At 39.1% G+C, this 27,020-nt stretch overlaps 2 protein-coding genes across 6 annotated transcripts in view; one reads left to right on the forward strand and one right to left on the reverse strand.

Moving 5' to 3' along the window:
- The first annotated feature begins 573 nt into the window (after positions 1-573).
- MSH6 (mutS homolog 6) lies at positions 574-25,679 on the forward strand. Of its 4 annotated transcripts, none has more exons than XM_070734704.1 (10): positions 574-1,034; positions 7,602-7,804; positions 11,783-11,958; positions 12,465-15,015; positions 15,478-15,740; positions 17,979-18,096; positions 19,787-19,876; positions 21,710-21,864; positions 24,284-24,483; positions 25,519-25,679. In XM_070734704.1, the coding sequence occupies exons 1-10, from the start codon at positions 895-897 to the stop codon at positions 25,592-25,594; spliced, it is 3,972 nt and encodes a 1,323-aa protein (XP_070590805.1). In that variant the 5' UTR covers positions 574-894; the 3' UTR covers positions 25,595-25,679. The 4 variants fall into 4 exon arrangements, 2 of the variants coding, with proteins under 2 accessions (XP_070590805.1, XP_070590806.1); XM_070734705.1 differs by having other exon boundaries at positions 593-1,034; positions 12,468-15,015; XR_011557537.1 differs by lacking the exon at positions 17,979-18,096 and having other exon boundaries at positions 593-1,034.
- Positions 25,649-27,020, reverse strand: part of FBXO11 (F-box protein 11) — a 96,464-nt gene continuing 95,092 nt past the window's right edge. For both annotated transcript variants that reach the window (XM_070734708.1, XM_070734709.1), the window contains exon 23: positions 25,649-26,940. In XM_070734708.1, coding sequence (XP_070590809.1) covers positions 26,811-26,940 — 130 coding nt within the window. In that variant the 3' untranslated portion in view covers positions 25,649-26,810. The remainder of the gene's footprint in view (positions 26,941-27,020) is intronic.

Consider the following 27,020-nt stretch of genomic DNA (forward strand, 5'->3'; position numbering starts at 1 on the left):
AGTAAATATTTTCACAGCCCTCTTTTTGACTCGTGCAGTATACAGGTCCTCAATGGAAGGCAGGTTGGTAGCAAATGTTTTTTCTGCAGTTCTAATTATCCCCTGAAGTCTGTATCTGCCTTCTTGGGTTGCAGAATCAAACTTAGACCAGGGGTAGACAAAGTTGGCTCTTCTATGACATGTGGACTTCAACTCCCTGAATTCCTGAACTAGCATGATTGGATCAGGAATTCTGGGAGTTGAAGTCCACAAGTCATACAAGAGCCAACTTTGCCTACCCCTAATTACTAGACAGTTATAGAGGTACAGATTACAGACTCAGTAATTCCTTTGTAGAACTGTATCTGCAGCTCTTTGGGCAGTTTTAAGCTTCCTGAGTTGGTGCAGAAAGAACATTCTTTGTTATGCTTTTTGGATGACGTTTTTGATTATGAGAGCCGCGTAGACCAATCCAACGGGAAGACATATTAAGAGAAGGATACTCTACTCCCGACGAAGCTAAATTACTCCCAACCCGGAAGGACTCCTTGCTCCCGGCTCTCCGTTACCAAGAAAGTCCTTTGATTGCAGCACAGCTTAGAGAAGGCTCTTTGGGCGAGAAGCCCCCCAATGGGAGCGCTTCCCGCTCGCTCGGCCTCCAGCCGTGGCGCTGCACCTACTTAAGTAGGGCAAAAGGCGGGCTTTTCTTTTCCTGAGGCCGGAACTGCGCTGGAGGGAGGGTCCCCTCAGAGCTGACGGGGCGGGGTGGCAGATTTCGCGCGTTGCTCGGCCGGCGTGACAGAGGAGGAGGAGGGGGCGGAGGCGGCGCGGAATTGTTGGCCTGCTTTTCTTGGTTGTGGCTTGGCCGCGGCTGCTGGTTTTTTCCTTCCGTTTTTCCCCCCCTCAGCCGCCGCCATGTCCCGCCAGAGCAGCCTCCTCACGTTTTTTTCGAAGCCCGCGGAGAAGAGTCAAGACGTCGGCAGCAGCAGCCCCCAGGTTTCGGCCAGTGCCCCTAGTAGCAGCCAGGGCAGGACGCCAACGCTGCCGGTGGATTGGTGAGCCGTGGTCCTGGCGGGCGGGGGGGAGGCAGCCGATGCCCTCCGGGAGGCGGTTTCGTTTCCCGGGCTTTCCCACGTTATAAGGCCTCGCGCAGCTTCGTCCTCGAGGGAGCGCACAATGGAGTTGGGGGGCGAGGGGAGGGGCCTCTGACCCACAGCAGATCTCGCTAGGCCTTTAATTAATAAGTTGTCAGTTGCAACTCTTCGGAGCCGTTTCTTCGGCGCCTGAGGGCATGGCGGCAGTCGCTTGGCCCTCTGTATGCAGTGCGCTGCTTTTATCTCAGTCGGTAAGATTTATGTCTACGCCGCCCAGCCAGAGTCGCATTTTATTTTCGTTCTGGTTTGTTGTTTTTTTCCCGTGGCAGAAATCAAGGAAAAGGAATTCTCGCTCTACCTCGTTGAACAGGGTAGAAAATGCTTCAGATCACACCTACTTACACAGGGGACAAACTTGCAATTCGCCGTTGACCTGACTGTTATTTGTGGTGCACCACCGCTTGAGTGCATTTCATGGGAATGGAAGGCAGATCGTGGTAATGAAACGAGTGCTAGTGTAGTTTTTGAGACGAATGGTATTTTAGAGTTTCACTATTTTAAAAATATTTATTTATTTATTTGGGTTGGTCAATGGTATCGAAAACCGCTGAGAGGTCAAGAAGCACCAGGACAGAGGACAAGCCCCTGTCCCAGGCCTGCCAGAGATCATCCATCAGCATGATCAAAGCAGTTTACGTGTTGTAGCCCACTGTTGAGGGTGTAGATAATCGGCTTCTTCCAAGGACCGCTGGAGTGACATCAGCTTCTTGACAACCTTCCCCGTAAATGGAAGGTTGGAGAGTGGACTATAGTTATTAAGTACGGCTGGGTCCAGGGAAGGCTTCTTGAGGAGGGGGTGCACAAGTGCCTCCTTGTAGGGAGCCGGGAAGGACCCCCTCCCCAAAGAAGCGTTGACAATCTCCTGGACCCAGCTCTGTGTCACCTCTCTGCTGGCCGAAACCAGCCAAGAGGGACACGGAGCCAGCACAGGTGGTGGAACTCACAGCTCCAATGGCCTTATCCACTTCATCAGCATGTGAAACTCCTCCCAGAGAGGTGGACAAGGACGAGCCCCAGTCACCTCGACTGACTCGTCAATCGACTCTGTTATCCAATCGGAGTCAAGGTCTGCCAAGATCTGAGTGATTTTATCAGCGAAAAATGTGTTAAAGACCTCGACCTCGGCACTGCTCTGCAAGGGCTCCCCAACTCCCCCCTGATTAAGGAGGGAGCAGGTCACCCTAAACAGAGCGGCCGGGTGAGATTCCGCTGATGCAATCAAGGCGGCATGATACGTGCATCTTGCCGCCTTGAGCGCCACTTTGTAAGTCTAATACATGGTTGCATCCAGCCAAGTCCCCCAGTGTGTCATGATAGGTTGGGGAGGGAGAGCCAAGGTAGGAACATTTTTTTTGAACTTTTGTACTTGAAGTGGAATTTTAATGAATATTTTTTCCATTTGAAATTATCTAGAATTCTAGAACATAATAATTGCTTCAAGTCTCGTCATCCACTCTGTAGACCATGTGTAAGGAATGTGATATGGATATTCATTGATTTTGAAGTGCAAGCATCCTCTGCAAGTGTGATTTGAAGCATTTTCTACTATATTAAGTGGGGCACAAATTTTTGATTTATTTCTGCCACATAAATGAATAAAGAATGGACAATGAAATAAAATGTGATACTATGCCGGCCTAGACATGTTTTTTTGTTTAAAAAAGCATTTCTGAAAGTTTAGCTAGTTTTGGTCTGTTGATTATTAATAATAATCATTGAAAATAAAAATGTACACAAATATCTCACACAATTAATATAAAGCTGTGGAATCCTTGGTGGCTCTCAACTTGGTTGTGTGTCTGCAGATATTTCATTACATGACTAGGTAGTTGGAGAGTGAGTATGAGGTTTACTCCCTGTTTATATATAGTAGCGTGCTTTGCCAGTATTGGGGATTTGTTTTTGCATCAATCCCTGCTCATCTGGGTTTATATTCTGATATTTTTTTCCTTCTTAGCATTTTCATTGTTTTGCATGGTTATCAGCCTGAGAGGAAACAACTATTGAAATTATTAGATAACTGAATGTTTTTACTTTTAACAAGGTTGCCATCTGAGAAAGCTAGAAAAAAGGAAAATAGCAAACAATGAATTCTGAATTTTTATAATGTCTTCATTAATTGTAGAATTAATGGCTTGTATGAATATTTAGATATTAAAAAGCCCCATGAAAGGTATATTATGTTGACATCAGTTATATGTTTTTTGAGAAAAAGTACTTTGTATTTTCTAAATTTATGTATTTATTTTTTCTTTTGTAGGATATAATTTAGAAAATGAACTTTATACAAGTTAATAAAAGCCGCCCCGAGTCCTCGGAGAGAGGCGGCATAGAAATCCAATTAATAAAAAGTTTTTTGACTCTTTAAGGCCATACCTTTGTTTCCTGCATTTACTTACTACTACTACTACCACGGTTCATTGTACATTCAGCAGATGTTGAAATTGGGCATTTTTATGTTGGTTGCACAGGCAGCCAGATATTTAGACTGGATTTGACATTTTCATCCACCTATCCAGCGAACATGGGAGATATTGTTTTTTGATGGTGTTAAAGATATCATTGCCGTATGTAAACTGTTCCAAGTAAAGCCTTACTGTCAATTCTTGCCTTATATGCATGCTTATCATTTTCACTGTCCTTCAGATCTAATTTAATTTAATTTCTTTGACTTCTATGCCGCCAATCCCAAAGGGACTCAGAGCGGCTTACAACAATCAATAGTACATACAATAAACAAGTCAAAGAATTAATTTAGAACAGAAAAACCCATAATAAACTCTAAACTTACATATACAGTGGTACCTCTACTTAAGAACTCAATTTGTTCCGTGACCAGGTTCTTAAGCAGAAAAGTTTGTAAGTAGAAGCAATTTTTCCCATAGGAATCAATGTAAAAGCAAATAATGTGTGCAAACCCATTACGAAAGAAACAAAAGCTCGGAATTTGGGTAACAGGAGGAGGAGGAGGACAGTCTCTGCCAAAGGAAGAAGGTAAGGTGAGGGGAATCAAAAAATCTAAAACTTTAAGGCTTTAAAAAATAAGAGGGACTCGGGTGTCAAGGAGGATCATGCACCTCCCATACACCCTGCGCGAGGCTGCCTCCCATACACTGGGCCAGAAAGAAACCCAGGTAGGCGAGAGGGGGCAACCTCCCACACCTTTGACCAAAAGGAGGCGGCGGCGGCAGCTGCTACCTGCTTCCTCTTTCTTCCCATGCTGAAGGATTCCCCTCTTCTCTTCGCTCACTTTGTGGCCGGCGCCTTTCCTTCACTATGGTGACTCCTTGGTTTGGCTGAAAGTGAGTTGATCTGGCTGGGGCGAAGCACCTCCTTTTGCCTTGGTGCACCCAGAGGCTCCAGGAGGCAACCTTCCGCCGTGCGAGGGAGTCACCAAAGCGAAGTGATTTAATTCCCTCTCCAAGTGCCCAGAGAAAGGAAAATGCTCCGTTCGCTCTGGACTACCAAAGCCTCCTAAGTGCCACCGAAAGGCTCCTATGGCAGCCCAGAAAAGCCCCTCTTTGTGCTGCTCTCAAATTTCCTGGAAAATTTTTCCGGGCTTGGGTTCTTAAGTAGAAAATGGTTCTTAAGAAGAGGCAAAAAAAATCTTGAACACCTGGTTCTTATCTAAAAAAGTTCTTAAGTAGAGGTGTTCCTAGGTAGAGGTACCACTGTATACAGAAACAGTTGCAAATCGGACATGGTGTTACATTTACGGCCCCCAGGCCTGTCAGCAAAGCCAGGTCTTTAGGAAGGATAGCAGGGTGGGAGCAGTACAGACATCCGGGGGGGGGGGGGAGTTGGTTTCATAACATCGGGACAGCCACAGAGAAGGCTCTTCCCCATGGGCCCGTCAACTTGCATTGTCTAGTCAACAGGAGGATGCCAACTCCTTGTGATATGGTTGGTCTCTGGGAGGTATATGGCAGGAGACAGTTTCGTAAATAAAGTGGTCCTAAGCCATGTAGGGCTTTATAGGTAATAACCAATATCTTGAATTGTGACTGGAGACTAATTGGAAATCAGTGCAATGCGTGGAGTGTTGGTGTTGTATTGGTATATCGAGGAACAATGATAGCTCCTTATATTTTTCCAACACCCTTTTCAATCTGTACAAAGTCCCAGCCAGAGTTTCTATCTGCTTCCCAAAAAAGCAAAGTGAAATATGTTAGTATAATAAAAATACTTTTATTTAAATATAAAAAATCCACTTTTGACATACAGATATCCCTGCAGTAAGTAAACCCAGGATGTGGCGAATAACCATTGAATGAGATTGCTATTGATGGCCTAGTGCCAACCCTGAATTCATTTACCTGGCACAGTGAGCCAATTTTTACAAAGTTGAGGAAAAAGAAAATCAAACACTTTTTTTCTGTTCAGCAGCAAAGGGGCACCTCTGCTGACATTTCAGAAGAAAAAAAAGAGGGCCCTGAATTGAACATACATTAGACTTTTATACTGTTTTTCACAAGGAAGCACAAAGTTACACTTTCATTCATTGGTCATTTGCCACTTCCTGGGTTTACTTACTGCATGTACAATTGTCTGTAGCAATCTGCATCCCATAATTTTAGCATGATCTCTATATTGTCTAATTATTTAGGAGCAGTGTTTTTAGTATGCTAATAATAAACTTTGTTTAACTTTGTACCCTTTGCCCATAGCTTTTGTATGGTTACATTATATCAGCTTCTGTTGGCAAGCTTCATTTTATCTGGTACTAATTGTGGAGTTACTTGTGGCATAGCTCTGACTGGAGCTCTTTATAAGCTGAAATTAAAGTACAAGGCCTTCATTATATTTCAGGAAGGCTTGATAAATCTTTATTCTGATCTCTTGATAAAGTATGCTCTGTACAATAAAACTATTAGACTGATCCAAAATTGCTTAAATGGGAAAATTCATAGTCCCTTTACTGTGGAGTACCACAGCAATATACTGGCTTCTGTGCTATTCAACATTTTTATTAATGAAGTGGATAATGAGTCTGAGGGAATAATTACCAAACTTACATATAATACAGTACAAACTAGGAGAAATGGCAAACACTTTAGAAGAGAAAGAGAATTCAGAAAGATCTAGATAGACTTGAATGGCTAACCTTAATAAAATTTAAATGGAACAATCTAGTGTTTGACATTTGGCTAGGAAACAAATATAAAATAGAGAGGCTTAGCTTTGCAGGAGCTGGGTGTTCTACTAGATCAGTTGAACATGTGCCAGCAACATAATGCAGCTCCTAAAAAGGTGAATTTTGTTTTGGGATATATTAGCATGACCTTACACTAAATGCAAAAACCCACTCTAGGTGAAGCACAAACCAGGTCTGAAAAATAACTAAAAGGGATCTTTACTCCTAGGTCAAGGATGGCTAACTCTTTCTGGACTGAGTGCCCAGAGCCCACGTGTGCATGCCTGAATGACCAAATGCAATGTGCGTGGAACCCCTGCACACGCACTTCCCCCCAGTGAATGCCCAGCAGAGAGCCGAAGAGCAGCTGGCTAGCGGAAGGCTGGTCTGGGGTGACGGCTCGAATGCTCACAGAGAGGACGCTGTGTGCCAGCTTGGCATGCCTGTCATAGGTTCACCATCACGGTCCTAGGCTATGAATGCTGAGGACCTAACAATTGTTTCATTTGGGGGTCATAGTCTTGGACAATTTCAGGCTATAAGGAAGATTATTACATTTTAGTTTCTAAACTAGAAACTATAGTTCTAGTCCAATGATGGCAAATGTATGGCACACATGCCACAGGTGGCATACAGAGACATCGGAGGGCATGCAAGGCGTTGTCCTATGTCAGTTGATTTTTGGCTTTGGGGAAGGCTGTTTCTCTTCCTTCCCCCCCCCCCCCCCCCGGCTTCAGGGAAAACTGGAAGTTTTCAGGAAGCTTCCCTAAAGCCTCTGGAGTGTCAAAAACAGCACAATGGGCAAACCAAAAATCCGTTTTTCCAAACGTCCAGTTTGCCCTCTTTTTTTTTGCTGCCTTAGGCTTTAGTGAGGCCTGTGCACATGGAGTTGGGTGGGTTGTGTGCATACACGGGACAGCATGAGGGGTGCACATGCATAGGGGGAGGCAATAGGTTTGGGCACATGTGCGCACTAGTGCACGCACACACACACACACTTTTGGCACATGAACCGAAAAAGGTTCGCCATCACTTTCTAGTCTAATGATTTTAAGAAAACTTTTATCAAAAATAGCACCTATGAATTCCAATACCTAAACCTTCACAAAAATAAACATTTAATGTTTTGATTTATAGTTACCATATAAATATAATTTTGAAAGATGAAATGTGCAAAGACTTTCCCTGCAAATCTTTAAAGGAGCCATGTAATTTCTCAGAATCATATAGCATTGACAGAAATCAGTTGGGGGATCCTAGAAAGGAATATTCAAATGCTTCAAAGAATTGCAAGCTAGTATTAAAATTATACTTATTTTTCTCCTTTTTTGCAGTGACTTCACTGACTATTCACCTGGTGATTTAGTTTGGGCCAAACTTGAAGGCTACCCATGGTGGCCATGCCTTGTGTATGAACACCCAACAGAAGGATCCCTTTTAAGGGGGAGAGGAAGAGCATCACGTATCCATGTGCAGTTTTTTGAGGATGACCCTTCAAGGGGCTGGGTTAGCATTCGATACATAAGACCATATAAAGGTAAGAAGTGCAATAACAGAACATTACAGCTGAATTAGATATCTTTACATTTAGTGCTGTTATTGCTTCATCTTGACAGCTAGCAGACAACCCCTTTCTTCTTTAATTGGGAAAAAAGTATGATAGAAAGTATAGCAAACTGAAGATAGCTATGGAGTAGAGCCAACAATCGTGAAAAGGGGGCCCACTGAATGAGTTGGCTGCCTGAAAACTGGATTAAAGAAGACCTGGGATCACACATAGTGTTTCATATAGATGTTTCCAGGGACACACTATAAATGAGCAAGCAGCCATTTAGAGCTTTGGAAACTGGTAGAATCAGCTTTGCCCAAGCTGCATAAGGAGCCTTCCAAAGGGACACTTGAGTTTCTTAATTACTTTCTCTAGAAATAGATTGTACAATGCTTTTTCAATATTAAGAACCTTCAGAAGACAAGTTTTATCACATTCATTTATTTTCTTCAATCCTCAGGGAAATGTAATTTTAAGAATTTTGTTTTAAATTTGGGTTATTAGAATATCTATTTTAGAAAGTTTTTAAATGAATTATGGGGTCAAATTGACTAGAAATAAGATTTTGAAATAATTATAAGAGCACTTCTTGTTTTTGGCTTGTTTAAAATCCTATTAAAATATATGAAGTCTTTGAATTAATGTATGAAAATGTTTTATCTGGGAGAATGTGGCTTAGAGCAAAATAAAGGAGGAGACCTTGAAGTTATTGAAATTGTACTTGTCTTGGTGAAGGAAGAGGTATACAGTGTTCCCTCGATTTTCGCGGGTTCAAACTTCGCGAAAAGCCTATACCACGGTTTTTCAAAAATATTAATTAAAAAATGCTTTGCGGTTTCCCCCCCCCCATACCACGGTTTTTCCTGCCCGATGACGTCATACGTCATCGCCAAACTTTCGTCCACCTTTAATAATTTTTTTAAAAAATAATCTTTAATAAATAAACATGGTGAGTAATAATCTAAATGGTTGCTAAGGGAATGGGAAATTGTAATTTAGGGGTTTAAAGTGTTAAGGGAAGGCTTGTGACACTGTTTATAGCCAAAAATAATGTATTTACTTCCGCATCTCTACTTCGCGGAAATTCGACTTTCGCGGGCGGTCTCGGAACGCATTCCCCGCGAAAATCGAGGGAACACTGTATATATATTTCCTTTTTAAAAAACAATTCTGTCTCTTTGCACTTTTTTTTACCTTTTTATTAGTTCGTGTTAGTTTTATACTTGTATTTTTAAACTTAAATAAAAATTATTGTTTTAGACGAAAAAGGTATGACAGAAAATAATAAACTGATTTTGCTTTTCCATTAAAGTAGAAAAACAACTGTTATTTGAAAAAGATTTCATTCAACTTCCATCTGGCTTTCCTACATAGATTTCTGCACATTTGTTTGCAGCTGGTACAGAAAAATAGCCTGGTTTAAAACAATTTTCCTAAATGTATGTATAGCATGGCACTTGAAGTAAAGGGGGCTTAAAAATTGGTGAAGACAAGACCAAGCTTATGCAAGTTGGCAGTGTTCAAGCCAAACCCCCAATAACATTAGGAGGACAGGGCTTAAAATTTGTGGTACAGTTCAGTTAGTTTGGTAGCATCTTGGATACAGATGGGGGAACAGAAGCAGATGTGAAATGCTGAATAGGCAAAGCAACTGCTGTCTTCCAACCAATGCACCAGTATGGACCCTGTCTACCATAAACATAGCAACCAAGATCAGAGTATTTCATGCCATTGTTAAACAGATTGCCCTATATATCAGTGAGACCTGGAAATCTACAACAAGAATTATTAATAAGTTCAATGTCTTCTAAAAACATTGCCTCAGAAGATTTCTTCGTATCTCATTTGGGAGCAAATGAGGAAATTCTAAAAAGAAGCAATTCCTGAAGTCTGACTGAGATAGTGACACAACGAAGAATAGGCTTTGCTGGACACATGTTCCACGTGAGTGAGTCATGTCTACCAAAGACCTCAATCAGTTAGATAACTGCCAGATGGTGGGAGAAAAGGGATAAGACCAAAAAAAACCTGGTGGCAAATATTTTGGGAAGACCTGTAAAATATCAATCTTAAATGAAAGGATGCAGAGACTGTAACTGCTGATTGAGAACTATGGAGTATCCTTGTAGCCCAATGTGCTTAGCATTCAAAAAATCTAAGCTGGTCTGTATCTGGAGGCACTTAGGGTTGGATGACATTTTCATCAAAATAATAAAAGTAATAGATGAGCAAGAATGGGGACTAGGCAGTGGGATGGAGGTACCATGTTATCTAATAACCATGTTGTCATGATTGACTCCAGGGATTCTTTTCTTTTATGGCCATCTGGTGGAAGACTGGTTTGGAAGCATTCTAATATGGTCAGAAGAAAGGGTCTAAATTGCACAAACTAATTCCCATGTGATTGAAACAAAATGCTGGCTTGTGTAGGAACATGCAGAGAACATTCTTTTTATGGAGGTAAAGAAATACCTAATTTGAATGGATTTTATAGTTAGGCATGAAAGAAGGGGTCTTCCAGAATTATTTCAAGCCATTTCTAGGAATAAAATGAGAAAAATATGACCATAACCATTTGTCCCCTCTGAAAAAACAAGGAAAAAGAGAGAGTGTTACTACTCTTATTACAGAACTTGAGATTTAGATGAAATGTCAGGCAGTAACAGTCCCACCTTCCTGAAAATAAGCTACCTTGATTTTCCTATGTGCGCCTAATAATATAAGCCCTATCCCAAAAATAAGCCTAAGTTAAGACCCCGCCCATTAAGGTTGTCTGATTGTATGAGATGGGATGAGGTGCACGTGGAAAAAGGAAGTAGGAGTTGGAGGGTTGGAGCTGCTCCACGTACCCTTCACCTGCTTGCCTCAGGACTGCTGTAGTCAGATCTCCCATGCTCCAACATCTGTTGTGCCACTGCCTGGCCTGCAACCAGACAGCACATTACGCTGTTGCTGCTGCTCGTGGGTGGATGCCATGTGATGCATCACACTGGTGCCACCCCTTATGGTAAGCTGCCTTGTGCGTTGCACAGCAGAAAGTGCATGATTCATCATGCTGGTACCACAGCGAGCACACGCAATGGTGTGATACACCACACGCCCTGCAAGCAGTGGCATCAGTGTGATGCATCACATGGCATCCAGCCACGAGCAGCGGCAGCAGTGTGATGCGTCACATGCGGTCCGGCTACAGGTTAGGTAGCGGCACAACAGATGTTGGAGCATGGGAGGTCTGACTGCAGTGGTCCTAATTTAAGCAGGTAAGACATCCCCTCAAAATAAGACTTGTTGCCTCTTTTGGAGGCAAAAAAGTATATGACCATGTCTTATTTTCAGGGAAACATGTTAGATTAGCCTTCAAAAGAGAAGACTTGTCCAGACTGAAGTAGACTAGCAAAATGCAATCCAGACAAATTAGGCTTGCTTTGTTTTGCTTTCTCCTACTCTCATCTTCAAGCAGAAATAATGATGGTATATCTTAAAATCTTCTCAAAATGTCTCATACTCTTTAAACAACGTGTGTCTTCAGGATGAGCTGGTAGAAGAGAACATGATTGATTCAGAGCCATTTTTCTTTTACTGCTGTTACCTACTCTTCCCTTTCAGTTTGTAGATTCTGTTTGCTTTATGTTTGTATCTTCTGGTGCATAAAGAACACTGTGTTTCCAAAGTTCAGTTACCATATAAACTTGATAAAACCCTCTGAATTTTTAAAGCTACACTTGTCTTCTGCAATAGTTTTAATGTGTGTTATATAGCAAGCAGGAGCTTTGCCGGGAAGATAAATGATTGAATTAGGGATTGAAACCAGTGTTTCTTCTGGTTATGGTGTCTCAATAATTTCAAAAATAAATTGAAAATAGCTTGTATTCAGTGATATTAAATGAAGAAATTGAAAGTTAAAACATAAGATGGACTTAGAAAAAAAGAGCTCTGAATAACAACTATATTTCCTTTATTTTAAAGGTTCTTCAGGCAGAGACACCCAGAGGGGAGGTATGTTTTACAGTTCAAGGCCTGAAATTAAAAGAGCAATGGAACTGGCAGATGCTGCTATGAGAAAGGATAAAAATGAACGACTAGGTCTAGCTGTGTGTGACAAACCTTCAGAAAGTGAAGAAGAGGAGGAAGAAGAAATTGAGGTAATTTTTATTTAAATTATTCCTTTCAGAAATATTAGGAGAAATGTTTTTATTTCTCAGAATACGTTTTTATGTGAATGCATCTTCATCTTTTTAAAAAAAGTTTCACAAAGTCATCTATTAATGGAACTCTGCATTCCTTTCCAAACAAAAATAAAACGTAACATCTAATCAAATCAATTAAAAGAACCAAATTAAATTCCCTGTGAAAACATCAATACATCCCATACACTTGTTTGGGCTCCAATTAGCCATTTGTTTGAAAACATACTTCTTAAAGAAAGCCAGGTAGATAAATTATTTTATCTTTTGAGCTTCATATTTACTCTTATTATTTAAGTTGAGGTTGGATATGATTGATTGCAGAAAAATGTGGGCTGTAATCTTAGATAAAGCTGTATGGTTTTCCTTTATTGGTTATATATTTCTCTTAGCAAGTACTGCTAATTATCAGTTTGTCTTTAAAATATCAATTTTTTATGTTTCTTGGTTTTTTTCCCCTTAAGCAGGTGAGTGATGAAGGCGATGATTTTGACTCATTAAAGGAAGCAAAAAGTAGAAATAAAAGGACCGCTAGAGGAAAGCAGTCTGATGGAAAAGCCAAAAAGAGAAAGATTTTCATGGATTCAGACACAGATAACGAGGGTTCTGATATGGAATTTCAGCCGGATGAAGTTAGTAGTGATGAAAATAGTATTGAAATGTGTGACAATGAAACTTCTGAATCTGAAATTGTCCCTGAAAAGAAGCGTTCCGTTAAAGTACTCACTAAACAATCTCCTAAACAAATGCAGGGAAAGGCATCCACCCAAGAGGTTAATCTTAAAAACAACCTCTCTGAAACCCCCAGTAGGGAAATCTATTCTGATTTCTTGAATAAATTAGCATCTTATGCAGCTCCTGAAAGTTTTGATTTTCGATCCAGCATTAATGGAGGACCAACTGGAGGGGGAGGGGGAGATGGAAATCCAGTCGTATGGGAGCATGAAAAAATAGATTGGCTTCAGGATGGTAAAAGGAAGGATGGTCATAGAAGAAGACAAAATGACCCAGATTATGACCCAAGTACTTTATTTGTGCCAGAGGATTATCTTAAAAACTGCACTCCAGGAATGCGGAAATGGTGGGAGTTGAAGAGTCAAAATTTTGATGCTGTGATTTTTTATAAAGTTGGAAAATTTTATGAATTATATCATATGGATGCTGTTGTTGGTGTAAATAAGCTTGGACTGGTATTCATGAAAGGCACCTGGGCTCACTCAGGTTTTCCAGAAATGGCATTTGATAGATTTGCCAATGTTCTAGTCCAAAAAGGTGATAAAGTTGTACGAGTCGAGCAGATGGAGACTCCCGAGCAGATGGAATCACGGTGTAAATCTTTGGCTCACCCAACGAGATTTGACAGAGTTGTTCGTCGGGAAATATGCAGAATAATTTCCAAAGGTACAGAGACCTACAATATTCTTGATGGTGACTATTCGGAGACCCACAACAAATACCTTCTTTGCGTAAAAGAAAAAACAGATGATTCTGCTGGCGTGCATCGTACTTACGGAGTTTGCTTTGTTGATACAACAGTTGGAAAGTTTTATATTGGCCAGTTTCCGGATGACCGTCATTGTTCTAGGTTTAGAACACTTCTGGCTCATTATATTCCTGTACAAATACTTTTTGAGAGAGGAAATCCCTCTGCAGAAACACAAAAGATACTTAAAGGCCTAACTTCTTTTACTATTCAAGAAAGCTTGGCTCCCGGTTCTCAGTTCTGGAATGCATCTAAAACTTTAAAAACACTCATTGAAGAAGGTTATTTTCAGAACAAGGAGAATACAAATAGTGGAAACACTCTGCCACCAGCAATTAGATCCATGACTGCAGAAAATGACTCACTGGGACTTACTCCTGCAGAAAACAGTGAACTTGCTCTCTCTGCTCTAGGGAGTTGTGTATTCTACCTTAAAAAATGTATTATTGACAAGGAACTTCTATCAATGGCAAATTTTGAAGAATACATTCCTGTAGATGTTGATATAGTAAACAGAACCAGATCAAATAGTGTGTCTGAGAAAACAAACCAGCGAATGGTACTAGATGGAGTAACATTGGCAAACCTGGAAATACTGCAGAATGCAACCAAGAGTTCAATAGAGGGCACATTATTGGAAAAAATTGACACTTGTTGTACACCTTTTGGAAGAAGACTCCTGAAGCAATGGCTCTGTGCACCATTATGTAATCCTTGTGCCATTAACGATCGCCTGGATGCAGTTGAAGATCTCCTAGCTGAGGCTGCAAAAATGTCTGATATCTATGATCGTCTCAAAAAGCTCCCAGATCTTGAAAGGCTTTTGAGTAAAATTCACAGTATTGGATCTTCCCTTAAGAACCAAAACCATCCAGACAATAAGGCTATTTTATATGAGGAGGCTAGGTACAGCAAGAAAAAGATTATAGATTTCTTGTCTACACTGGAAGGATTTAACATAATAATTGACATTCTCGCAATTTCAGAAGATGCTGTCGATGGCTTTAAATCTAAAATACTAAAACAAATATTAACAGTGAAATCAAAAAATCCGGCAGGCTGTTTCCCAGACTTGAAAGCAGAACTTGAAAGATGGGACTCTGCCTTTGATCATAATGTAGCACGGAGAACAGGTGTAGTTAATCCAAGAACTGGTTTTGATTCCGATTATGATAAAGCTTTAGCAGATATCAGTGAAATTGAGGAAAGTCTTCGTCAGTATTTGGAAAAACAACGCAAAATACTTGGTGTCAGAGCCGTGATGTATTGGGGAGCAGGCAGGAACCGTTACCAAATGGAGATTGCAGAAACTGCTGTGCCTCGGGATTTGCCTGATGAATATATCATGAAGTCCAGTAGAAAGGGCTATAAACGTTATTGGACAAAAGACATAGAGAAGATGCTAAATGAAATTATCAGTGCTGAAGAACGAAGAGATGCAGCACAAAAAGATTGTATGAAAAGATTATTCTATGACTTCGATAGAAACAGAAAAGATTGGCAAACTGCGGTGGAATGCATTGCTGTTCTAGGTATGTTGTCTTCTGAATAGAAGTAGAATCTCATTGGCAGATCTATGTAACTTTGATTGGGATTATCTAAAAGTGCTCACAGGATTATTTATTAAGAAAAAAATATGTTTTATAATTACAATGAGTTTTTTATTGTAATATCTCAGCCCTCAAAGTTATCGGTATATGTTCCGCATAGCTTTGACTGTACTTCAGCTGTAGAATCTCAGATACAAACTTTTAAACTATATGACAGAATTTTTCATCAAAGACCTATGCTTACAGGAAAGAATTTGTATACTCGGTACAGAAAGGAGAGCTTCCCTGACTGAGCATAGATTGGCACTGTGCCTTGTCATTTGAGAGATCTGTACTGCAATTGAATGATTCCAAAATAATTCCAAACGTATAGCTAAATAGGAAATTCTTGCAAGAAATACTTGAAGGAGGGAAGTTAACTCTTACTTTTGCTTTATTTTTTAGATGTTTTGTTATGCCTTGCACGCTATAGTCAGGGATGTGATGGACCATTGTGCCGCCCAGAAATCTTATTGCCAGAGAACACCTCACCTTTTCTGGAGCTCAAAAGTTCACGTCATCCGTGCATTACAAAAACATTCTTTGGAGATGACTTCATCCCTAATGATATTGTAATAGGCTTAGAGGATAAAAAAACGAATAGCAGAGCTACTTGTCTCCTTGTGACTGGTCCAAACATGGGAGGAAAATCTACACTAATGAGACAGGTGATTAGCGACAGATACATTATAGTCTGGCTTTAATACCCTTCATTTTTTAATCTTATATGTATTTGCAATAATTTATAGTTCTTTGTGGTATTTCCAATATTAGTTTGCTCAGCCGCTAATATAATTTGTGCAAACAAAATTGTGTTGAAGATGAGTTGGAACCAGATAGTCTACCCCCTCTCCGTGCCAATCTTTTTATGTAAGTATTAGTTACATACTTACATATATCATGCAAGGATATTTCAGATGAAAACTACTCCAAAACAGGACACTTTTCAAAAGAAAACTTGACTCAGTGACATTTTTTTTTTACTGGTCTAGTCTCTGTTACTGGAGTTATTTGCTTAACTTTTCATAGAAATTCCTGAATTTATATAAACTGTTTCCCTATTGTCCAGATGATACTGTGCCATTTTCTTTTTAAAAGATGCGTAAACAATAAAATGGAATTGTTTGCTAGAATGTTGATAATATTTCCTTTTGGAACATGTGGGATAAATTATAAATAGCCTTGTGAGACCCCAAATATGCTATATACATGTTAGTTCTGTGTTAAATGGCTATATCCAAATCTTGATAAGATCCTTGTGACTGAGAACTCCATTGCTAAGCAACATCCTCATAAAGCATGACAACACGTAACCATGCCAACTTAAAAATGGCACTTCTGACTGTCCTGGTTGCAGTCCTTAGGCAAATTCCATGCAGTTGCAGTGTCCTGAGGTCATATTGCCATTGGCAAACCCCCCCCCCCCCCCTCGTCAGCTATTTCATTGAGTTGGTTTGTGAGAAGCCAATAAAAAAGATTGCATGGCAATTGTGATCACGGGATGCTGTGACTGTTGTAATTTTAAGCCAGTTGCCAAGCAACAGATACAGGTACAAGGATGTAAGTACCCCTTGTTCAGCACTTTTGTAACTGCAAGTGGTCGCTGAAGAGGTGGTCATAAAATGAGGACTGCTTTAAGTTTCACATGCCCCTTTTAAAGCTATCTACTGAAGTTTTTCAAAAGACATTTTATTTTTAAATCTTACTTGCCTGTTAGAATTTAGAACTTAACTTCATGGAGTGACTAATATAAATAGAAAAATTTAGTATTAAATTTGAACATTGGGAAAGAATGCCCCATTGCCATCAGTTCTTAGGACTGATATAGTTAGGGCCTTTAGTGTAGTTTGTCCTCAATTTACGACTAATGGAGCCTGGCATCATAGGTTATGATGGTCATAAGTCAGGGCTTACGGTGTGATCTGATTTTACTGTTTTTTGCAGTGGTCACTAAGAGAACAATGCAGTCATTTAACTGAATGCAGTGATCATTAAACAAATTATATTTCTATGGGCAAGTTTTGCTGGAAGTCAGTAGAAAAGTTGTAAATCATAGTCATAGAATACTGCAGCTAATCATATAGGTGAGCCGGTTGCCAATTAACTGAAATGCAGTCGTGTAACTGGGGATGTGTATGCAGCCATTGGAACTGGCTCATAAATAGATGGAAGATAAATAAAGAGAGGGAGAGGAGGAGTGAAGGAGTAAGTTGGTAGGAGGAGAGGATGGGCAGCATACAAATCATGTTAAACATTCTGGAAGGCCCATTGCAATTTCAGATGGTTGCTAAATGATTGGTCTTTAAGTCAGGACTATATGCAACAAAGGATGGTTCTCTTCTGTACAATTTAAATGTCTTGGCAACTGCCTCAGCAAATTCCTGCAGTTTTTAAGGAGCAGTTTGCCATTGCCCCTTCATAAGGCCGAAAAAGAGTGATTGGCCAATATCCCAATAGTGCTTTATTTCCCCCCCCCCCCCAAGGACAACTGGACTTTCTGGTTTTTCTTTGAAAACATTTCGCTTCTCATCCAAGAAGCTTCTTCAGCTTCATCAAGAAGTTTCTTGGATGAGAAGCGAAATGTCTTTAAAAAAACCCCAGAAAGTCGACTTTCCCTTGAGGAAAAAAAAGAGCATCTTTGAGATTACCATGTCTTGGATGACTGAGGAATCTCCATAGATGTGATTGGCCTATGGTCACTCAGCTGGCTTTGGGCCTAAAGCAGGACTACAATTCATGGTTTCCCGCTTTCTCCTATCACTACACCACATTGGCTATCTGATCTCAGTGGAATAACTTGAACTTTAGTGGCAATCTAGATGGAAGAGCAGATGAAGAGAAATTTATCTGGTTGCAGAACAAGTTAATAAGAAGCGTTATTTGCTTTTGCCTTTGTTGCTTTACAGGCTGGTCTCTTGGCAATAATGGCTCAGTTGGGATGCTTTGTACCTGCTGAATCTTGCAGGCTTACTCCTGTTGATAGAGTGTTCACTAGACTAGGAGCTTCAGATAGAATTATGTCAGGTGGGTTCCACATGTTTTTGTAAATTAATTGCCTTCTCAACACACTATGTAATGATCAAATTGAAGGATTTCTTTCTAAACTAAATCCAAGTTCAGTGTGAGCTAAACATTCTCATGCCAAACCTAAAAAGTACAATCAATTTCAATTCCTCTATTAATGATTAGAAAACAACAGGGTTTAAATGCACATTTTCAACTGTTTAGTAGGTGAAAGTATATTGTTTTAAGATACCATTATTTTCTGACCGAACATTTAGAGCATTCCTATCGTTTCCTCCAAAATATCCCCTCATAATAAGCCCAGTCAAGCTTTTATGTGCATGGCAAATAAGGCCAAGCACTTATTTCAGGATTAAAAAAATATATAAGGCAGGTTCTTATTTTTAGGGAAACACGGGAGTAGATTGATAAAATATCAGCATTATAGTGAAGAGAAGCATGAAAAACCTGCAAAGTTGAATTTTGCCTTAAACCAAGTCTTGAATTAAATAAATCTAGAGACTCTTACAGGTAGTCCTCGACTTACAAATGTAATAGAATGCCTGCCATGCGTAACCTGAAGATTCTTTAATGGTTTACTTAATGATTAGTGAATGATTTAACCAACGCATTCACTAATGAAATGCTCAGGTCATTAAGTGCGCATAAGGTATCTCAGCATTGGGAAGACCATGGGGCACTAGTGCCCCACTGGGTCTCCAGGTACTGGGACTCCTGTGGAGATTCACTCACCTTTTGAAGATATCAAACGAGCTATGTCCTCTCCAGCCTCTGCCTTTGCAAAATGAGTCTCTATAGGCCCTGGAAAAAGCTTTTGGTGCAAAAAGCGGAGGCCAGGAGGGACATGCATGCCACTCCTGGCCTCTGTTCTTGGTAGCAAGAGCTTTTTGCAAAGACAACTGGAGGCTGCAGAGATGCATTCTCTCGCCCCTACAGGTTTGGGTTTGGACAAGCCTTTTGCCCCTGCAGGCTTCAGCAAACAAATGACAAACGGACGGAAGGCCTCAAGCACCGAAACCTCTTGTTTGCCAAGCCTTTTGGCACGGATCTCGTTCAGGCCTCCATTTCCAGAGTATGGAGATCTGAAGCATTTCAAGATTGTGTGAGATCAGTAGCAAATTCTCTGTGAATGCACAAAAGGCCTGAAGCACAAAAGCAGGCAAAGAAAAGGTGGCAGAGAGGCTGGAGAGGAGACAGCTCACTAGATCTTTGCAAGGAGAGTCTCCACAGGCCCAGTGCTTGTGGAGATCCCGTGGAGGTGTGGGTGAGATAGGCAGGGTGAATGTTGCAGGGTCTCTGCTTTTGTTCGTAAGGATAAATGGCTGCTGTGATGCTGCAACATTTGTAATCTCAGGACTGTGTTATAATACTTGGAGTGATGTCATAACTTCAAATGGTCATTAAGTGAACTGTCATACCTCGATTACCTGTATGACATTCTCCATATGTGTAACTCTTCTCATCTTGTGCAGTTGGTAGATCTTTCCCTACAGGACTGGTCTAGTCAACCACGGAAATAAATCAAGCTGAAATAATACTTTGTGACTTGCTGGTACTGCAATAAACAGAAAATGTAATTGTGCATTACAGAGTATGTGCAACCAATAATTGGAGAATTTTTAGATTTGCTGCATGTGCTATTCCTGCCTCTGACTACATCTTGTTAATATCTTAATATGTTTTCCATTAGGAGAGAGTACGTTCTTTGTTGAGCTTAGTGAGACTTCAAGTATACTGCAACATGCAACAGAACATTCCCTTGTTCTTATGGATGAGCTAGGTATGTATGTTGATTGGTTAAAAGTGTCAAAATTGGGTTTTAATGCTTCCTGAAATCATCTACTTCAAAATCAGATTTGTGTTGCCCATGTTTGCTGACTTCAATGTGACTTGTAAATGCAAAGGTAATGTGTAATACGATGTGCATTTTCTTTTAAATGAAATTCTCTTTGCTATTACCTGGGCAATATTAATGCAAACATCTATTAATGCTTGCAGGATATACCAAAGACTCAGGGTCCAGTTTAAATTAAACAATAAATGCTTGCATTTATTGGTGGGGTTTTCTTGCCCAGCCATATCTAAAAGTCATATCCATTTCTCCAAATATATGTAACTGTGGATAAATAAAACGTTATTAATACTATAAATTAAATCATCAAAATTGAGATGATTTGCAGTGACATTGAATGAGAAAATTAAGAATTAAAACCATATACAGAGTTGCTAAATTATAAACATCTTCACATGCATGTAAGGTCAAGCATATAAAGCCAAAACAAGATTATTAGAATGATGTGACTGCCCAGTTCGTGCTTAAACATTTTAATGAAGGCCTTGCCTACTTATTCTGCCTTTTCCTTGGAGAAACCCAAACATTTTGGAAGACCATATATCTCATTTTTATTTAAGATAACTGGGTGATTAGCAGGCTAGAAGTAAGTTCCATGCAAACTAAAAAAGCAGTTAATGCTTCTGAAATTATCTGATCTTAATACTGACAGTCAAAGCTTTAATTGGCAAGTAGAACACCACCACCACCCCAATCAATGATTAATAGTTCAAAAATATTTGGGCCAGATATCCAGAAAAGCAATATATTTTCTTATCCTAAACCTCCAATTTATAAACTTCCAACTTCTGTTTACAAGGGTGGACTTGAAAGTAGGGCAAAATGATTTTTAAAACTTCAAAGTAAAAAGTAGTTTGGGCCCATTCTTGGTTCCATATGTAGAAACAAACCTTTTCCTATATACAACCTTTGGTTTGTATCTTGGTTTTTCATGGCTTTTATTGTAGTTATTTTAGAATAAGATTTTCTAAATAATTTAATTTAGCAAATACTTGAATAAAACTAGAATTAAAATGTAAAATTATTTGTTCCCAACAATGTTGTGCCAGTTTTGGCTTCATAAGCATCAGGTTCTTCGTAAAGAACTTAGACCAATCATGGCGAACCTATTTTTCCTCGGGTGCCAAAGGAGCGTGGGCGCACGCTATCACACATGCCTCAGTGCCCACACCCATAATTCAATGGCTGGACCCTCTGGAGGCAGGAAACGGCCTGTTTCCCAACTTCTGGTGGTTCCAGTAGGCTCGTGTTTCGCCCTCCCCAGGCTCAAAGGCTTCCTTGGAGGGTAAAAACTCCCTCTCCCATTCTTTAAAATGGCCAGATTCTTACAGGCTTCATACATGCAGTAGGTGTATGGGCTGGCTTCCTGGAAATTAACAACTGAGGGTTATTAAATCCAAATTGTGATACAGGGAGACCTTGACTTACGCTTAAGGACCAGTTGAAGTTATGAGACACAAAAATAGCTACTTGATGATCTCAAAGTTACAATTGCTGCATCTTCATCATCATCATTATATTATTATTTGCCAATTTCTGCCCCAAAAGCCCCACCCATTGGATAAGATGGATTCAAATGTAACCACCATGATTCGCTTAATTATCGTAGTGACTTACTTAATGACCATCAATTATTAAAAAGTTATGTCATGACTTATGCAATGACTTATGACCAAAATTCTAGGCTCAATTGTGGTTGTTAAAGACATGTAGTTATCTGTTTGAATTGGTTTGCTACAGTTTTGTCTCTCAATTTTCCAGGGAGAGGAACAGCGACTTTTGATGGAACTGCTATTGCTAGTGCGGTTGTCAAAGAACTTTCAGAGAATATTAAATGCCGCACAATGTTTTCAACACATTACCATTCTTTAGTAGAAGATTATTCTCAGAGTCTCTCTATACAATTGGGACACATGGTATGTAATATTCTATGCTTGTAGCTTCAGCAATTTTATTAGACATATGAAAAGTTTAAAAATGGTTTTTGTTAAAAGATTTCTGCTAAATGAAAACCACCCTTTTTTCAAGAAGAGATTAACAAGAACTGAAATTATCAAGAAAATATGTAAAATTGTTTTCACTTCATTTCCTAAATGGTAGCAAATTTCTGATCTTTATGCATAATTTGCATCACATACGGTTTCAAAAAGATTTGAAGATCACATTTGTGAATCTTTTTGAATTTTCAATATTTGTGCAGAACTAGGACTTAAAATATGAACTCTTCTCCATATAAAGCTAAACATAGAGAACTCGTTTAAACAAATGAGTTAAAAACATTGGTTATTTATTGAGGGAAATGATCCAGAGCAACAAGTTTCTGTATGACAAAAGTATGTAAAACCTGTAGGAATATCAATTCATTTGAAGGAGGAATTAAGAGTCAGGTGTTTTGATCAGTTTGTTGTGAGTATGGGAAGTGTTGTATTATTTAAAGAACAGAATTCTGTAAATCAGAGTCAGATCTACACAACACAAGTAGGTGAAAGTGTGTCATGGTTCAAAGAAAGGACATTCCTGAGTGCCTCCAAAAAGAAAAAACATCAGCTGTTGATGCTCACCAGACTGGAAAAGGTTACAAAACTATTTCTGAAGAGTTTGGACTCTACAGTCCAAATAAAGGCAGTTCAACATCACTGTTATCCACCCAAGAGAGGTCAACCAACCAAGATCACACAAAGAGCAAGGTATGTATCATTCCAGGACTCCTCAAAGAAGCCCAGGTAACATCTACGGAACTAAAAGCTTCTCTTACTTCAACAAATGTCAATATTCATGAAATTATGATCACAAGAACACCAAACAATGCTGTGCATGGCAACAATGCTCCATTGTTGCCCATTTACTGTTTGTGAAAAATTCGATGAATAAAGCACTATTGGAAAAATGGTCCATCAATGAAACCAAAATAGAAATAGCACTGACATATATATTATTTCAATGCTTTACAACACTGTCTAAGCGGTTTTAGTCTCAGCATATTGCCCCCAACAATCTGGATCCTCCTTTGACCAACCTCAGAAGGATAGAAGGCTGAGTCAACCTTGAACCTGTGGGAATCGAAGTGCTAGCAGCTAGTAGTCAGCAGAAGTAGCCTGCAGTAACCACTGTTCCACAACAACCATTATTGATTTAATTGTAATTTTTGAATTGTACCAGCAAATTCTGAAAGGAAAATATCCAGGTTCCTGTCATGAATTGAACTCAAGAGAATGTGTGACATTCAATACGACAGTGGACTAAGCCATAAGTTGTACAAAGAATGGTTAAAGCAGAATACATTTTGGAATGGCCAAGTTAGAATCCTGAAATTAATTCTATAGAAACACTGTGGAATGATCTGAAACCAAAGACACACCACTAATCTCCCTGAATTAAAGCTGTTCTGTAAGGAGGATAGGGCTCAAGTTCCTTCAAGCTGATGTGCAAGACTGATCAGAATTGTTTCATTATAGTTATTGCTGCCATAACAGGAACATCAGTTTACGGAAAGCGAAAATTCACATATTTTTGTGCACACAGATATGTAAATATCTATGGAGATTCTCAGTCATCCCAGTCATAGTTGTCCCAAAGGTGCTTTTTCAAAAGGTAACTGGACTTTGTTTCTTTAGTTCTGAAGAAATTTCTTGGATGAGCAATAAAACATCTTCAAGGAAAAACAAAGACCAGTTGCCTTTTGAACAAGTACCTTTCAGACACAAATATGTAGTTTGGGATAATTTTCCTCAATAAATAAATGAACGATGTTTTTGACATTTGTTTAATTAAACAAGATCTAATCTAGTTTTAGGGCTTGTGTACAGAACATATCATGTTTTAGACATATTTATGCAGAAATATTGAAAATTCAAAAATATTCATAAACTTAACACCACAGTGAAATGTAGGGTGCAAAATACATTCACTATTCAGTAACATGATTTATTCCAAAGTTGAAATGATCCCATATCAAGCTTGAAACATTTCTAAGGACAAAGTGACTTTTCAAGGTGATTTGTTTCTCTTCGTTCTTGAAATACATCTGGTTTGTTATTATGGGCTGTACTAATTTATATTTATAATGAGAAATGAAACTCTATGTTAGAGTCATTTGAGAATTAAATATTTCTATGTAGGATAGTTTTTTTAACCTTTGCAATTGCTGGATGTGTGGATTTCAGTTCCTAGAACTCCCCAGCCATTATTTGTCAGACATGTCTTCCAGTTTTGATTGCTGAAATTATGCATGTTTGGAATTTTATTTTTTAAATTGAGTGGCATATCTTAAACTACATTGCTACAGTAGTGGAGGTTTTATATATATATATATCAATAATGTCTTGTTCTTTTCAGGCTTGTATGGTAGAAAATGAGTGTGAAGACCCTAGTCAAGAAACAATCACATTCCTTTATAAATTTGTTAAGGGGGCTTGCCCTAAAAGTTATGGATTTAATGCTGCAAGGCTTGCTGACATTCCAGAAGAAGTGATTCAGAAAGGCCACAAAAAGGCAAAAGAGTTTGAAAAATCTGTTCTTTCAATGAAAGTATTTAGGTAAGTTCATCATTTTTCAATTATTCGACTATACTTTTTTTTTTACATAGAAAAGTGGTCACAAATATTCCTTAAAGTACCTCTGCAATCCAAGGGAAGGCTTAAAACAAATGGGAGAGGGAGGGAAATATGTTGACAGTGAATGTAGAGAGAAGTAACCCTAGTTTTCAACTTTTGCTGAACTTTTGCACGCTCTTTAATCACTGGCTAGAATTAGAGTTGTAATTCATAACTAATTAGAAACCTATACTTAAGCCATCTTCTGACTGCAAATCTCCACTGCCTTGTGTCTATATCCATAATTGGAAAGGCTTCAGGAGTAAAGCTTGAGGCAAAATCCGGCAAAATGAATGAATAGAAATATTAAAGGATGCAAAAGGAGGGACAAAATGGAATGTGAAAGACAAAAATTAAAATATTTTTTAAATTATTTTGAATACAGTGGTGCCTCTACTTAAGAACGCCTTTACTTAAGAACTTTTCTAGATAAGAACCGGGTGTTTTTCTTTGCCTCTTCTTAAACATTTTCTACTTAAGAACCTGAGCCCGGAAAAATTTCCCAGGCAAAATCCGAAGCAGTGCGTGACTGTGTATAGCCACGTTCTGATAATCCTGCAGCGTAGCTGGAACCAGTCATATTGGTTTTGCCATTCCATTGGATTATTTCAGAGACGTAGAGAAGGGGGATCTGCTGCTTGGATAACAGTCTATCTTCCATAATAACCTACCCAGGTCTCGTGCTCTGTAGATGGTTACTCCAGCTTTGCAAATGGCATTTTAGGAACACTTTCCAGAGTATGATATAGTCTTTCGAGACTGAAGGATGCCAATGATGACAGGATACCTATTTCTCAACTAATTTTAAAAATAGTGCTTTGGACCTGAAGTACAATGTCAGATTTGTGTTAAGACTTCAATGGGATCAATGGAAAAAACATATGCACCACCTGGATCAGTAAATCCAAAGCTATACGTTATATTAAAATGGATTGAGGATTGAGTAGTGCTGGAATAATTCCATGTTTGCTTTTGCAGGAAACTTTGTTGGATAGCTGAAGGAGCACTAGCAGCCAGAGACTATCTTGACAAACTAACTTTGCTTCACGTTTGAGACCCTGTATAGTTTTTTCCAGTTGTTTTCAAAGGCATTATGTAAACAACACAATGATCTAATAAACTTTATTTTTTAAAAATGACCATTTTCCATTGTCTTTCCTAGGAAATTAAACCCTTTTCTTAGCTACCCTCTACATAATGATTATTGAATACTCCACAATATATTAAGTCTAGATGTTATGGTACATGCATACACTTTCAGGCTGTTGATTACCCACTGTCACCAATACACATAAATGGAAAAAAGCTATGAAACTGTATAGGGCGTCTATATACTTTTTCTCATCTTCATTGGAGCAGGAAATTACAATTGTCAGCAGTTCATAAGAGTAATGTCTAGACTGTTCAATAAAACTGTGAACAGAGTAAATTACAGGATTGTTTTTAGGGAGATTCTTACAGTGTACTTTAAAACACAGTAAAACCTCCTCTTGCAAACTGTCACCTGTGTATTTTGTTTTATAGTGCATTATCTCCCAAAAAGTCTCATTAAAATATTGTTTTGTGAGGTGATGTAAATCATGAGGATTGGAAAAAAGGGAAGGGGAGATTCTAACTGTAAAGGATACCAGAAAAATTGCTGGATATAATTTAAGATTAGTGTTCTCTTTCATAGAAAGAACATACATACTGGGACATGAGTACAGTTACAGCAAGTCTAGGTGTGCTAACAAAACAGGACACATTCAAGTACAATAAAGATTTGCTTGAAATTAAAAACTACATGAGATTAAAGCATTAAAATCATCTCAATCTGAATAAATGTTAAAAAACCAAAATAAATGCGGAAGTGCTAGCTCACATTTTTACCATATTACAAAAAGCAATTGGTACCCATGTCCATAAAGGCAGCAACAAAGACTGCTGCTCGTCTATAGAATAGGACTACTGCAAATGGGACTGCGTTTCAATGCTACTTGTAGAAACACCAGTCTTTTGGAAGTTGCCATCTGTACAAATACGCGGCTCGCTTTCTTCACACCTGTCCCTTAGTCTTTACACAGTAATGCTGAAACGCCCAGTTCTGTTATCCTGAGTCAACATATTGCCACTTTCTTTTTGGTAGGTTGAGCTCCATAGTGTCACCATTTATTTTCCATTTTAAAGTCTCTGCAGAAATGGGCAAGTATAACTTCCTCAAAAAAGAAACCAAAAAAACCAAAATAACAGTTACAATAGAATGGCAGGACTTTTTTTTCCTCAAAAGTAACTCAGTTGTGCTGCAGTGTATTAGATTCTATAGGAGGAGCAGAGTCATATAGTGTATCTGTATCATGTGTCGGTTCTCCAGCTAGCGTACAGGGATTGGACAGGGTTCCAGCACCACAGTCGCAAAAAAACCTGAAAGAGAGAAATCTTTTAAATATTTATTGAAAAAGTTCAATTTATCCTAACAGTTTTTCAGTCAAAGGTTACACAAC

This window comes from Erythrolamprus reginae, chromosome 1 (genome assembly GCF_031021105.1).
Source record: "Erythrolamprus reginae isolate rEryReg1 chromosome 1, rEryReg1.hap1, whole genome shotgun sequence".
NCBI classification, from domain to species: Eukaryota; Metazoa; Chordata; class Lepidosauria; order Squamata; family Dipsadidae; genus Erythrolamprus; species Erythrolamprus reginae.

Coding starts and splice junctions, on each gene's coding strand:
- MSH6 (XM_070734704.1), top strand. CDS start 895: ATGTCCCGCCAGAGCAGCCTCCTCACGTTTTTTTCGAAGCCCGCGGAG. Junction 7,805..11,782: donor ATACATAAGACCATATAAAG/GTAAGAAGTGCA, acceptor TTTATTTTAAAG/GTTCTTCAGGCAGAGACACC. Junction 21,865..24,283: donor CTATACAATTGGGACACATG/GTATGTAATATT, acceptor TGTTCTTTTCAG/GCTTGTATGGTAGAAAATGA.